Here is a 12,236-nt window from a genome sequence, read left to right as displayed (position 1 = left end):
TGGGATGGGAAAGTCTGAAAGTCTGTCTGAAAAAGCATGTATCTGAACTGCTATTGTGTTGCAACCATGCTCCCTTACTCCCTCCCTCTACCATTCTTACCCTCTCCTTCTGTTACTCTCTCTCTCTGTCACCCCACCCCACCCCCTTCCCCTCTCTCTCTCTCTTTCTTGCTTTCTTTGCTGCAGCCTGGGGTTCTTTGTGCCACACTTCCTGCCTCAGCTATCTCTGTCCAATCAGAAGCCACTCTGCAGCAGGTTCATCCTATCAGATTCCACTCTATCAGAGACTGGGTTCAATGAGTGCAAACTGCTCATCCCTGGTGATGACTGCACAGGACAATAACTTTTGCACAGAACTTGAGTAAAGTTTAAAGCATTTATTAAGAAATTGTGTAAAATGCTTTTACAGTTTCATAACAAACAGAACAACGTTGCATGTGTTTTTGCATCATTTGACAGCAAAAATAATAAAGAAAATAATAATGTTAAGAAAATGAATGTTTGAGTTTCAATCCGAGCATTGCCCATTGGCTTTGGAAAAGTCCAATATTTTCCTTTCTCTTGTGTTATTCACCTTCTTTCACGTGTCTTTCTGCCACCACCTTACATCCAATCATGTTACACATTTTCACTCATCAGTTTCTTCTCCCTTATCTTTCTTTCTCTGACCATCTCCTCCGTTCACCCCTTACCATTGGCCCTTGTCAGAGCAGCTATAGGATCATGATCTATGTACTGCAGAGTCCAGTCCAGTTCAACTCCTCACCCTGGTCCAGGCTTTAATGACATGACATGGGCCCAGTCCACATATACCTGAGCCAGTCCACATGTGAGCCCTGACCCCTCCACGGGGTAATCCAGAAACTGCACTGCCATCCCAGACTGCACATTGAGTCCTGGGTTACAGCCACAGCCGTGTATTCCAATAGGCAGACTTCAAACCCTGAGGTTCCGGTCATTTTATGCTCTCTTCATCATCTTCATCATCAACAAATGAAGCATGCAGAGGGTTGGTTGTTCAGCGTTCAGGGAGAGTGATGGTGGGAACCCAGTCATACACACTGCGGCTCTCCTCACAAAACAGATGCAGTTTGTCCAGAGCAGGGTCTTTCCACGACTCAGCACCAGGGCTCTGTGAGAAAGAGAGATGATTAGAATCATGACAATGACATCAGATAGACAGCTAAACTATATAATATCGAATTAGATTGAATGATTGACATTATGATTGCATTGACAGATTGCATTGACAGCGCACAGGGCGACTGTTACACGCAATAACTATGCGCATGGGGAAAATATGCTGACTGGATGACTCGTGATCAAACCGGTAGATCAGGACGTACCGTGACAAGAATGCAATGTGCGTCCTTGGGTTCGCCGGCCTCTTCTGTGCCCACGAGTTCAGCCAGGCGCTCGATATCGTTAACGCGTACCACGTTTATGTCGTTATCGAAGCAGAAAGCCTGGATGAGGGTGAAGTGGATCTGGAGAGCGATGTCGCATTCGTACTCCTCGTCTGTAGCCAGAACGCAGAATGCCACATTGTCTGGATCACTGTTGGCATAAACAATATTAGCTGTTTAGAAGCCGGTCCTATGCAATTGTAGATTTGGCTATGTAGCATATCTGTGCATGAATAATTATTCTGCATGACATATAAAACAAAAGGAGTGTACTTACACATTCATAATTTTGGCAGACTCATAGACTCCAACGGTAAGGTAGTCCTGCTTCTTTGCAGACACCAACAACTCCTCCAGGGCTGTGCCTGCACTTTGCACTCTGAAGACGAAAAAAAGACACCGGTATTATTATAAAGTCATTACATAGTAAGTAACACATTATCAAACATTTCTGACTACAGTAGCCTCGGTTTGCATTCGTATTAAGAATGTTAAAATGTGTATTTACCTATCTGTGGCGTCGAGTGCGCTCTCCTGTCCAAGGATCTCTTCTAGTTCCAGTGTCATGATTGTAATCCAAGTGTGTATCGGGATTGTTAAAGAATACACAGATATATACAGATTCGTTGTTCACCAGTAGTTCTTGCGTTATTCTGAGGTATGGCAGTGCTTCAATGCTTATATATCAGGTCAGCGGAATTTCTCGGCAAGAGGCGTGGTTTTCCCCTCCTGACTGTAGTGATGTGCTTTGGGTATGTGACGACTCCAACGTGTTACAGTAGCGTTTCTTGACGACCCCAAGTGGGGGTAGGATTACAAGAAATCTCCCCCACCTCACTCTTGGCTTGATGTCAACATCAGTACTGTGAAAAACTAAAAGTCCCCCTTTTCTGTCGATTTGAAAACATATCACCGCAAAAAGCAACCAGCCTTGATGAGCTGTAACTGACTCAACCTTCTAACCTGTTATATTTTGTTGAGTTGTATAATTGTTATGCACTCCTTGGACATGTGTGCATTTTAGTGGCTCTTAGCCTCCACCTTGTTTTATATGTGCAATGATTTTACTTATGCAAATGGTCATGGACGATTTTTTAAAAGATTGCACTAAAACCAAACTTTGTGAAGGTGTTGATATAGTCTACTTACAGCAACTTCAAATATAAAAGGTATGCCATATCTAGTTCCACAAAGTTGTTCTTGGCTCCAAGACAAATCTTAGCAGTGGCGCTTACTGAAAAATAAACGTTTTTTTTCACTGGACAATGACAAGCCGAAGACAACAGCTTGCACCCGGCACACGCCTGTGTTTTGTTTCGCGTCTGAGGGAGCAAGCATATAATTGCCCTTCTTGGCGCGTGGCGATTTATCGCCAAGACAAAGGCGGCTCTGACAGAATAATAGGCGCGTGCCCCACCTGCCTCATGTTCTTTCAAGATGAGGACGGGGGCTCGGTGGAGGCAGGGTGTGTGTGTGTTGTGTGTGTGGTGGAGGCAACTGAAACCGATGCGGACAGATGCATGCGCTCATAAAGAGTGGTGCGGCCGCCTTTCACTTTTTATCATTCTGATTGATTGTTTGATTGATACGTTTTACCTATCCACACTCTTTTCAGTAATCTGTCAGAGCATGAATAAAGACTTGACAGGCCAATCTCACTGGCTCGCAACATTTCAGCATTAATAGAATGCTTGAAATGTAAAGGTAATTTCAGACATATGCAGCATTTACCGTGAATGCAGTCTCCGCTAATGCGGGAACATTTCCTGTAAATGTCAATCGCGCTACAAAGCTTAATCAGCATTATGTAGCTCTGGCCTGCGCACACTGAAATTGGAATGCAATTTAGGGCTAATCCTATAGGGACTCCACTAGGACTATTTTTATGTTTTCTTTATAAATATTAATTTAGCCTAACCTATTCATAGAGTGCATCGTCAGTTGTCTCTGCGATTGCCTCCAAACGCTTAGTCTACCAGAGTCTACAGGCCTACGCACATTTAGTCTGATTAGGTTTCTCAAACGCACACCAATAGAAAGTTAGATAATACATAGGATTATTTTATGGTTATTATAATAAAGTGTTATTATAACACAGTAACTATTATCAGATCTGATATACAATATAAGCTAACATGGGCAGGCCACCCTTTACACGGTGTTGGGTATTAGTCAAAGGATGCATAATGATAAAACTGTGCAGAAGTCGCCCCTTGGTGGTAGTACATGGGAATGACCATTCCCCTATAAAACCAGTCAAGATGACACTCCATTGTAAGTAATATTCCTTACAGAAAGGGATATTCAGGTGCTGTTATTCTCTCTTTTGTTATGAGTGTTGAATCAATGATGCTACCACACACTATCCTTAATTCCCTCCATCCACCATCATACATCCTTTCATCCACCATCATACATCCTTTCATCCCTCCATCCACCATCATCATAGATCCTTTCATCCCTCCATCCACCATCATACATCCTTTCATCCCTCCATCCACCATCATACATCCTTTCATCCTTCCATCATACATCCTTTCATCCCTCCATCCACCATCATACATCCTTTCATCCTTCCATCATACATCCTTTCATCCCTCCATCCACCATCATACATCCTTTCATCCCTCCATCATAAATCCTTTCATCCCTCCATCCACCATCATACATCCTTTCATCCTTCCATCATAAATCCTTTCATCCCTCCATCCACCATCATACATCCTTTCATCCCTCCATCATAGATCCTTTCATCTCTCCATCACCTTTCAAGTGAAGTAGCCTAAAAATGTCAAAAATTGGGCCAGCTTTAGCGGTCCAAAATCTGTTTGTGCTCTTGCAATCCCTTGCTGACATGGTCAAACCAAACTTGAAAATGTTTGGCATGATGAATGGCAGCCGTTGACATGATAGCCTCAATATCAGTATATTTGTTCAAAGAATTTCTACATGTATACTGTGGTTAAAAAATGGAATTGAATGTGTAACTTAAAAACATAGTTGGCCCAATAACTCTTATTTCCCAATTGATTAAAACAAAAATGGAACCATCAAATAATAACAATTTGTCAATGTCATTTCAAAGCCCTCATATTTGAGATTAGCAGCCCAAAAAGCAAATAGAAGCCAGGTGGTGATAGGTAGCCTGAAGGTTAAACATAACATCTCCTCCTGCCTCCACACCTGGTTCCAGGCATATGCAGTCACTTATGGAGTTCAGTTGGCTTAATCTCAATTTACTATTGAGTAAGAAGAGTATACACCAGGTGCAATTTCAAAATGTGATATTGCATCAGCAGTTATCTTATGTCAGTAACTGATAGTCAGTCAATTAGCCATTTCAGCTAACATTTTTTTTGGGGGGGGGGGATTGGTAGTTAGTCTAGCCAGCTATGTAAACTTGTAGTAATTATGGCCGAATACCATACGGCACATGCCCAGGGGCCGACTTCCAGAGGGCACCCATTGATTTTGTTAAAAATTCTCACATATATTGGCAAGAGTCATTACAAAATGTGTAGAATTGCAGGAAACTGGCTTTAAACCTGCAAAGCTTTCTCTAAACCCAGTGCCAAAATGAGTAGAATTGCAGGAAATGAACTGTAAAATGTACATTTCTCTCCACCGTTAAAAGGGGGCCACTACATTTTTTTTTTTTTTTTACTGAGAGGTGGGGTGGGTTGCATAAAAAAGACAAGAGCCGGGTCCTGGTGCATGCCATTCAGACCTGCGCATTCTGTGGACGGCACAGGCTGAGGAGCATCTTCACAGACTATACCAAATGGAACGGTGCGCTCACCTTTTAAAGCTTTCGGTGGGTGTGACATCGTAACATGTACATAACGTAATTATTGTAGCTACATTTGAACAAAACTCCTCTCTGGGGACTCTGGTTCGTGTCCTCCTGTGCAGAAACCATAGCTCCTGAGGAAGAGATCCAATAAAATCAACTAGGCATTGGGGGAAGCCCCAAGTTAAGTAATACAAAATCTCTAACCTGTGGTAACCCAGTTCTCCCCTACAAAACGGCACACACAGGTTAAACAACGTTGCAGCACCACGGATAGTAGGCCTACCTGATCGGCAGTTTCAGCACAACTGCCACTGAACAGCGCCCTTCCGAACAGCACCCAACTCAGCATGAAACTGGAGATCATTTGAATTAAAAAAGGGACTTTTAATGACTATCAGTGTCAAACAATAAGAGTTGAAAACGTACATTACAATCATTCCGTCCGATTTACATTTCTAACCGGGATTAGTGATTTCTTTTAACCCGATTAAGCCAAATGAAATCTCTTTGATAGGTACAAAAATAACCAAATGTTCCAATACCATTTAGAGTTCATAAATTACTGATAACCCAGAAAATACACAATGTACCCTAACACTAACAAATGCCTCACTGAATGGACTGACAGGTCATTACATTTGAGTATAGTTAAACTGCAACACTGAATTAACATGTTAAATGTTCACCTCTCCATATGACAGACTTGAAAGACATCCAGGTCCAAACTATGAACCACTGGATAAAGGACAAACAGCTCGTAACTAAAATGGTCTAAACTAGAGAAAAATGGTTCAGCAACTGGCTCCTGAAAATGGGGATTAATTACAGAGCACTGTCATATTTGAAATTGTACGCAAAACAAATCAAAGAAAGCACAAATACCCTTGTTACAAGGGAAATACATATATATTTAACACAAAATCTAAAATGGCCAAATGTCCTGCAATGGCTAAAGCAGTGTATACAGATCAACAGTTTTGATCTAGAATCATGAGAATGCATTTATACTATAGATGCTGACTGTTCAAACTAACAGAGAATTTAACTCCACTATGAAAGGAACTGGTAAATCGCTAGCAAGGTACATATCATACACCTACTGGAGATGCACCATATAGGTGGACAGAATTAACTGTTGATCAGTTTGTTTTGTTTTTCAATACAGAATTCAGGTTTTAGAAAGTCTTCAGCAATCATGGGATGTCTAGACATTACTACTCATTCTCATAGTGCACTTTTTCCTCTCGATGAGAGGATGACTATGCATAACAATGGAAATCTCAGTAGTCCATTTTAGCACTTGAACAAGGCATTAGAACAAAGTGCTTCAAGAAGAACAGTAGTATCACAAGGAGAAGGAGGACAATCAGGTAGACAGAGGATACTGTAATAACAAAACGTCCCAATACCCCTTTCTCTTCATCCACCAACTTTCAATTAACATGATCAATAACTAAAACCTTTAAAATAACCCTCTCCCACCATTCCCTTTTTTAGTTCATTCACCACCAGCTCTTCTGTTTACATCTCGTCCGAGCGGTGTTGCTGTATAATGATGGATGTAGGCTTCCTGTCAGTCCAGTTCTCCTTGGTCCCTGGAACCTCATAAGCCACAGCCGTTCCCACTGGATCCCTGGATCCCTCCTGCAGGCCCCCAGCCCCGGCCCCCGGCTTCAGCTCGGCCTGACCAGGACTGGGGAAGTCTGCAGACGAGTTGCTGTTGAACCCACTCTCAGACTCAGACTGCTCCACTTTCTGGTAGTCTGGTGTGTGGTTCTGCCCACCAGTGAACATGGCCTTAGTGTTCTCCACCTTGGCCACTAGGAGGAGACTGAGAGGCTCAGCGTCATCTACTTCCTCCCCAGGCTCAGAGTAATCCAGGGGCAGAGGGTCTGGGGTGTCATCAACAGCAACAGAACGCAGGGTCCTGGAGACAACTACAACAGAGGGGAAAGGTTTAACATCTGCTCGAATCTTAAATACAGCAATCGTCTTAATAAAGGGAAGAGACAGGGAATATTTGAAGAATTTTAGATGTTATTTATTGTTGTACGCATAACATTACTTTAAAGAAAAAAAGAGATTTTGAACAGAATAACACTGTTGATTTTTTTAATTTTTTAAATAGCTTTATAATTTCAGACCATCCTTGTTTTTTTTTTTTACTTACCGGAGGAGGGGCTGTATATCTCCTTCTGTCCAGGGCTGCGGCCAAACGGGTTGACAGAGGGGAAGACGATGAGGCAGAAAGACAGCAGGAACACCTGAGCAGAGAGAAGAGAAAACTATAGAAAGCTGACAAATGTGTGTGCAACCTAGGCTTACAAACCCAATACATGAGGTATATCCGTCTCCAAAGAATTATGCAAGAAGTATTTGCGTAACTTTTTTACATCTTCCATTAGTTTATGCTAAAATAACATTACCTTGTATAAGAATATCATTCTTCTCATTACAGACCCAAGCAGGGCTCCAGTCTTTATTAACTAAAGCATAAGTACATGTTGGTTTATTGTTCCAACATACCATTATTTGGCAGTGGGACAATAATGGCTTTAGCCTCAATAGTACACTAATACAGTACAGGCACTCCTGGTCCTAAAGAGGGAGACACTTACAACCATCTGGAGTACCATATGAAAACATAATCAAGCCTCAATCAGGGTTGATATTACTATAATGTCCAAATCAGTTATAATAATGTCAACATACAGGCTGGGCTGGCACCCTGAAAGAACAGGATGTCGCAAGCTGCCTCAGCACACACCATGTTAACAAGGTATAACTTCAAGTTGGAAAAGATTGACAACCAAATACATCTACAGACAAACCTGTGTGAGATTCTTTCAGTACCAGTAAATTACTACAAGCTCTAATTCCCAGAAGGCAAAACAGGGGCCATGAAGTGGTGAGGGTTAAGCTCTACTCTGTGTGTTAGTCCTCTTACCATGACACATGTGCTGGTGGTGGTTGTCTTCATGGTAGACATCTTCATCATGCCCTGCAGCTTCATCAGCTGCTCTATTAGAGACCTAGACAGGGGGGGGAATAATAATAACCATCAGAAACGTCTACAAACGTCATTCATTCATCCTCAGATGCGCATCATACAAAGGAATAGTGGTTCCATAATCATGGTAATGGCAGTAGTGGCGTCTTACATGTTTTGCTTCTGCAGCAGCTGGACCTTCTTCTGCAGATCCTGGTTGTGAGCAGTGCATATGGAAACCCTAGGGACCAATCAGCAATACACTCAACCAACCAAACGTTGTTTTAAATAAACACCCTTTGACCCAATGAAGACCCAGCAGGCTAAACATTGGTGAAGTGAAATAGTTTAAATCATATAATGACTAATGCACTGTGTGTGCCTTTGATTTCATTTTCAGAGATCTCTCCATCCATTCTCTCTGACCTGTTCTCCAGGCCATCCACATACACCTTCTTCTTCTTCCTACTCTCCTGGGCCGACTGCTTGTTGCGGATCTTTCTCCTCACCCTCTTCAGTGTCCTCTCCTCAGTCTGAGACAGCGAGAGACAGACTACTCACTTGACATGATAATGTACACAGTGCTGAGGAGCAGTCTGCGGTCTCACTGCTAGAGACAAACAAGTTGTCTGGGAAGGTTTCTCATTTAGTGTGATTGGAATTGATTCTGCAGGAGACAGGAGTCATTTGAATAATTTAAAAGACATCTTCTGTTCACTAGTCATTGGCTATCCCTTGATATTAGCAGCATCAGTACTAAGGTAGCTACAAAGTAGCTAGTGTCACATCTCCTTGTGAACCTCATTAGTCATTGTCTGCCCTGTCCTTGGATAACACCAGAATCTGGCTTTGTCATTTTTAAGGAGTGTATGGCATTTGGACCAAAGTTCTCAATGGTTTCGGTGGTCTCCACAGTGTGAACCACCACTTGAAATAACTGGAGGAAATTACCTTAGTAAGAGGCATGCAAGACGGTATGGCTGCTCCTTCTTTAGCAAGAAGTCTCTTTTCCTCATCAGTCAGGACGATCTTCTTGAACTGGAACGGAAGGGAAGAAAACAGACATTTTTAAGAGACAAGGCCTTCAACAGATCTTCAGTACAGTTACATAACTTTGCCACTGGGTGCCGACAAAACTAAGATTATGTCTTGTGAAATTTAAATTGTTCATGAACTCGGGCACAGTTAATACCATTCTTATTAAAACAATGACAATAAGTTTGACAAGCCTATTAAATACTGGTTTGATCTTTGGGTTTGACTGTAGTGCTTCTGCTTTTCTCATCTATAATACCCATTTGATGATGTGAAACTCACCAGATCCGCTTGGTTGTCCTGTGTAGAGTCCTCTATGGAAAAAGCACAGGGTAGTTCTTCACTGGAGTAATCCTGTTCCATTTCCATCCCCTCACTGTCCAGGTCGTCTGATTAACACAAGAGAACAACACCAGATCTTTATAGTCTCACATGAACAGTAAAGTTATGGAACCTTACAAGGATATTTCTGTGAAATGTTCTAATCCAAGGATGAGTCAAGTGACTGAACTCAAATCGTCTGAACTTAATCTCAAAAGCATGGGGAAAATAACGACCGGCACCACCTAATAACCCCTTCATATGTCATGTGTAGCCCCCTAGAGTTAGTCTGCAGACGCTCAAACTACCAACAAACTATTCAATTAATTGAAATGTCAACAGACATTTTATTGTCATGCAACTACTCCTTCATCCCACCCAAAGTTATGAACCTGTTAGCCAAGTGTAAAGGTCGGGATCAACACTTACCCAGATCAATAAAGACATCCATATCCAGCTTCTCTGCCCTCACGCTCTGTAGAGCATCCACGTCCTCTTCCTGGAGCAGATAGTAGCTGTGGTCTGTCTGCACGGTCAGGGCCTGAGGGTACTCAGCCTGGAGCTCTAGGGCCATCAGGGGGCTGGGCGCAGGGTCACCGTCACTCCCCTGGGAGCTGGTGAAGGCCAGGAAATTCTGTCCGACTATGCCGCCAGTGCTGCTGTCGTCAGAGATGCCGCTATCGCTGCCCAGTGGAGATTGGGAGGGACAGGAGGTGGCAATGTTGTTTTCTCCCTCAAGCAAGCTGGACAGGAAGTCCTCAGTGTCCATGCCTGTCAGCATCTACAATACAGCAGGAAGTTAGTGTCCATTCTATTCAAGATTACTTGTTTATCCCACAAAGAACAATTGTGAAATAGAGTTTACCTGCTATAAAATAAGGAAGTATGTCACATTTTGATGTCATTCGATAATAAACTACTTCTGCTTTACTAATACGACATGCAATTAAATTAAAGGTTTGTTTCCTGCCAATCATCAAACTATTATCGGTTAGTAAACATAAAACAGTGTTATTCCTGAGTGGGAGACATACATCTTGCTCAGAGAGCCAGTTTTCTAGCCCACTTCCATATGGGAAGAAGGGGTCATTAGCTCCCGTCTCTCCTTCCTGGAACAGGATCCCCAGAAGATCCGCCCCATCCATATCAGGAACATCCTCAGTGACTGACATCTGGCAAACACAACCAGCAATAAATACATACATTCTGGAAAAACAATGTGAGGCAGAACTAATTTATTTGTTAAAGTAATAGGTAAATAGAGATACCCTAAACCATATAAATGAATTAAAACTATCGTTACGTGTAATTTCTGGTCAGGAGGTATTCTTAAGAGAGATTGCATTGAGAGTTGCCACGTCCTAGCGTTTGGCAGTTACCACACAGTATACAGCAGATGAATGAATGGGTCATGTCTAGATGAGAAACAGCTTTTGTCAAATTTTACGTCAAACGTTTTTATACATTTTAGCTAACTCTTTACCCTTTTCCTAACCTGTTGCGCAAATTATCCTAAACCTGCTACGAAAAGTACATTTTGACAAAAGCTGTATCCCTTCTAGACATCACGCCATGAACGAGCTCATTCCTATACTTCGCCCCGCCCACTTCCCCCTTTTGTCACAAGAGAATCAACAAAACAAGCCCGAGTGAGCTCACAAATGTTAGTATAGAAGACAAACATTACACTTCAAATATAGATAAAGTAGTTACATTTCAAGTTAATTAGCTACATACCATAATGCTGGCAATCGAGCTAGTAAACTATTGTAACACCAGTTTCTGTGCTCAGTAGGCTGGAGGTTAACTAGCTGGGTAATCCAGTTTACGTTACATTGTCATTGTCCTGGTAGTTTATCTTGCCAACGTTACCTAGCTAGCTACAAGAGCATTGTTTGCATAGACCCGATGCACTGACAGTGACAGACACAAGGATGAGTAGTTAGCTAGTAGGTTGGCACTGGGCAATCAGATTAGCTAGCAAGATAGCTAATGTAGCTAATCAATAGTTTGTTTGAAAAAATATGATTTTCTGCATAGCTGACCAGCCAATGCAATACATGCTCCATGACCAACTAATTTGATAAATTACATCTCAATTATATATAAAGAATCGATGGTCATAATTAACTGCACACCTCCGCCACATATATAACAATGAGATGGTTTCAGACAGAAATCAGACAGCAGCTAACGCGTTAATTTAGCTAGATAGCAAGCATTCCTATGAACAAATGTTGCTGAGAGGGCGTGGTCGTTGTATGTTTTCGTTTACGAATCAAATAAAAAGCATTAATTTCTCATGCCTCAAATGTTCTTACCTTACTCAATATACAGCCTGATAAGGTAGGATAGCATTCGTGTGAGTCAGTGCAATTATTTTTCTTGTTGTCTCCTCGAAATTTCTGTCTCGTACACTCTTCCAGATTAAATCACCTTCCAACAAGACAGATATTGCGTCATCAGTAAAGACAAATTAGCGTGTGTAAAATTTCGCCCTTGTCCTTATGGGAAATGTAGTATGGTGTGTGCTGCTGGGACGAACGTGTGCTGCTCATGAATTTGATGTTGATATGACACAGTGCCATTTCTCATGTTCGACATTTTAGTTTCTTCAGAAAATATTGAAATGTGTGAAGAGGGCATACAAATTAGGCTTACGCTTCATGTCCTCCTCAGTTTCATTCACAGG

The 12,236-nt window shown here is 42.0% G+C and overlaps 2 protein-coding genes across 2 annotated transcripts; both read right to left on the bottom strand.

The window, feature by feature from the left end:
* Positions 1 to 362: 362 nt before the first annotated feature.
* Positions 363 to 2,493, bottom strand: LOC118358540 (growth arrest and DNA damage-inducible protein GADD45 gamma-like). The gene is made up of 4 exons (XM_035736479.2): positions 1,915 to 2,493; positions 1,684 to 1,785; positions 1,347 to 1,557; positions 363 to 1,132 (listed from the first exon to the last, which is right to left on the bottom strand). Exons 1-4 carry the CDS (start codon positions 1,971 to 1,973, stop codon positions 1,019 to 1,021), a joined length of 486 nt encoding a protein of 161 aa, XP_035592372.1. The 5' UTR covers positions 1,974 to 2,493; the 3' UTR covers positions 363 to 1,018.
* A 3,069-nt stretch (positions 2,494 to 5,562) lies between these two features.
* On the bottom strand, positions 5,563 to 12,032 carry LOC118358538 (cyclic AMP-responsive element-binding protein 3-like protein 3). The gene is made up of 10 exons (XM_035736478.2): positions 11,866 to 12,032; positions 10,579 to 10,716; positions 9,974 to 10,325; positions 9,506 to 9,612; positions 9,140 to 9,226; positions 8,615 to 8,721; positions 8,361 to 8,429; positions 8,147 to 8,231; positions 7,370 to 7,463; positions 5,563 to 7,136 (listed from the first exon to the last, which is right to left on the bottom strand). The coding sequence occupies exons 2-10, from the start codon at positions 10,714 to 10,716 to the stop codon at positions 6,721 to 6,723; spliced, it is 1,455 nt and encodes a 484-aa protein (XP_035592371.1). The 5' UTR covers positions 11,866 to 12,032; the 3' UTR covers positions 5,563 to 6,720.
* Positions 12,033 to 12,236: the final 204 nt, after the last annotated feature.

This window comes from Oncorhynchus keta, chromosome 25, assembly GCF_023373465.1.
Source record: "Oncorhynchus keta strain PuntledgeMale-10-30-2019 chromosome 25, Oket_V2, whole genome shotgun sequence".
Taxonomy (NCBI): domain Eukaryota; kingdom Metazoa; phylum Chordata; class Actinopteri; order Salmoniformes; family Salmonidae; genus Oncorhynchus; species Oncorhynchus keta.
The sequence above is the reverse complement of the archived record's forward strand: the minus strand, read 5'-3'. Positions and strand labels throughout refer to the sequence as shown.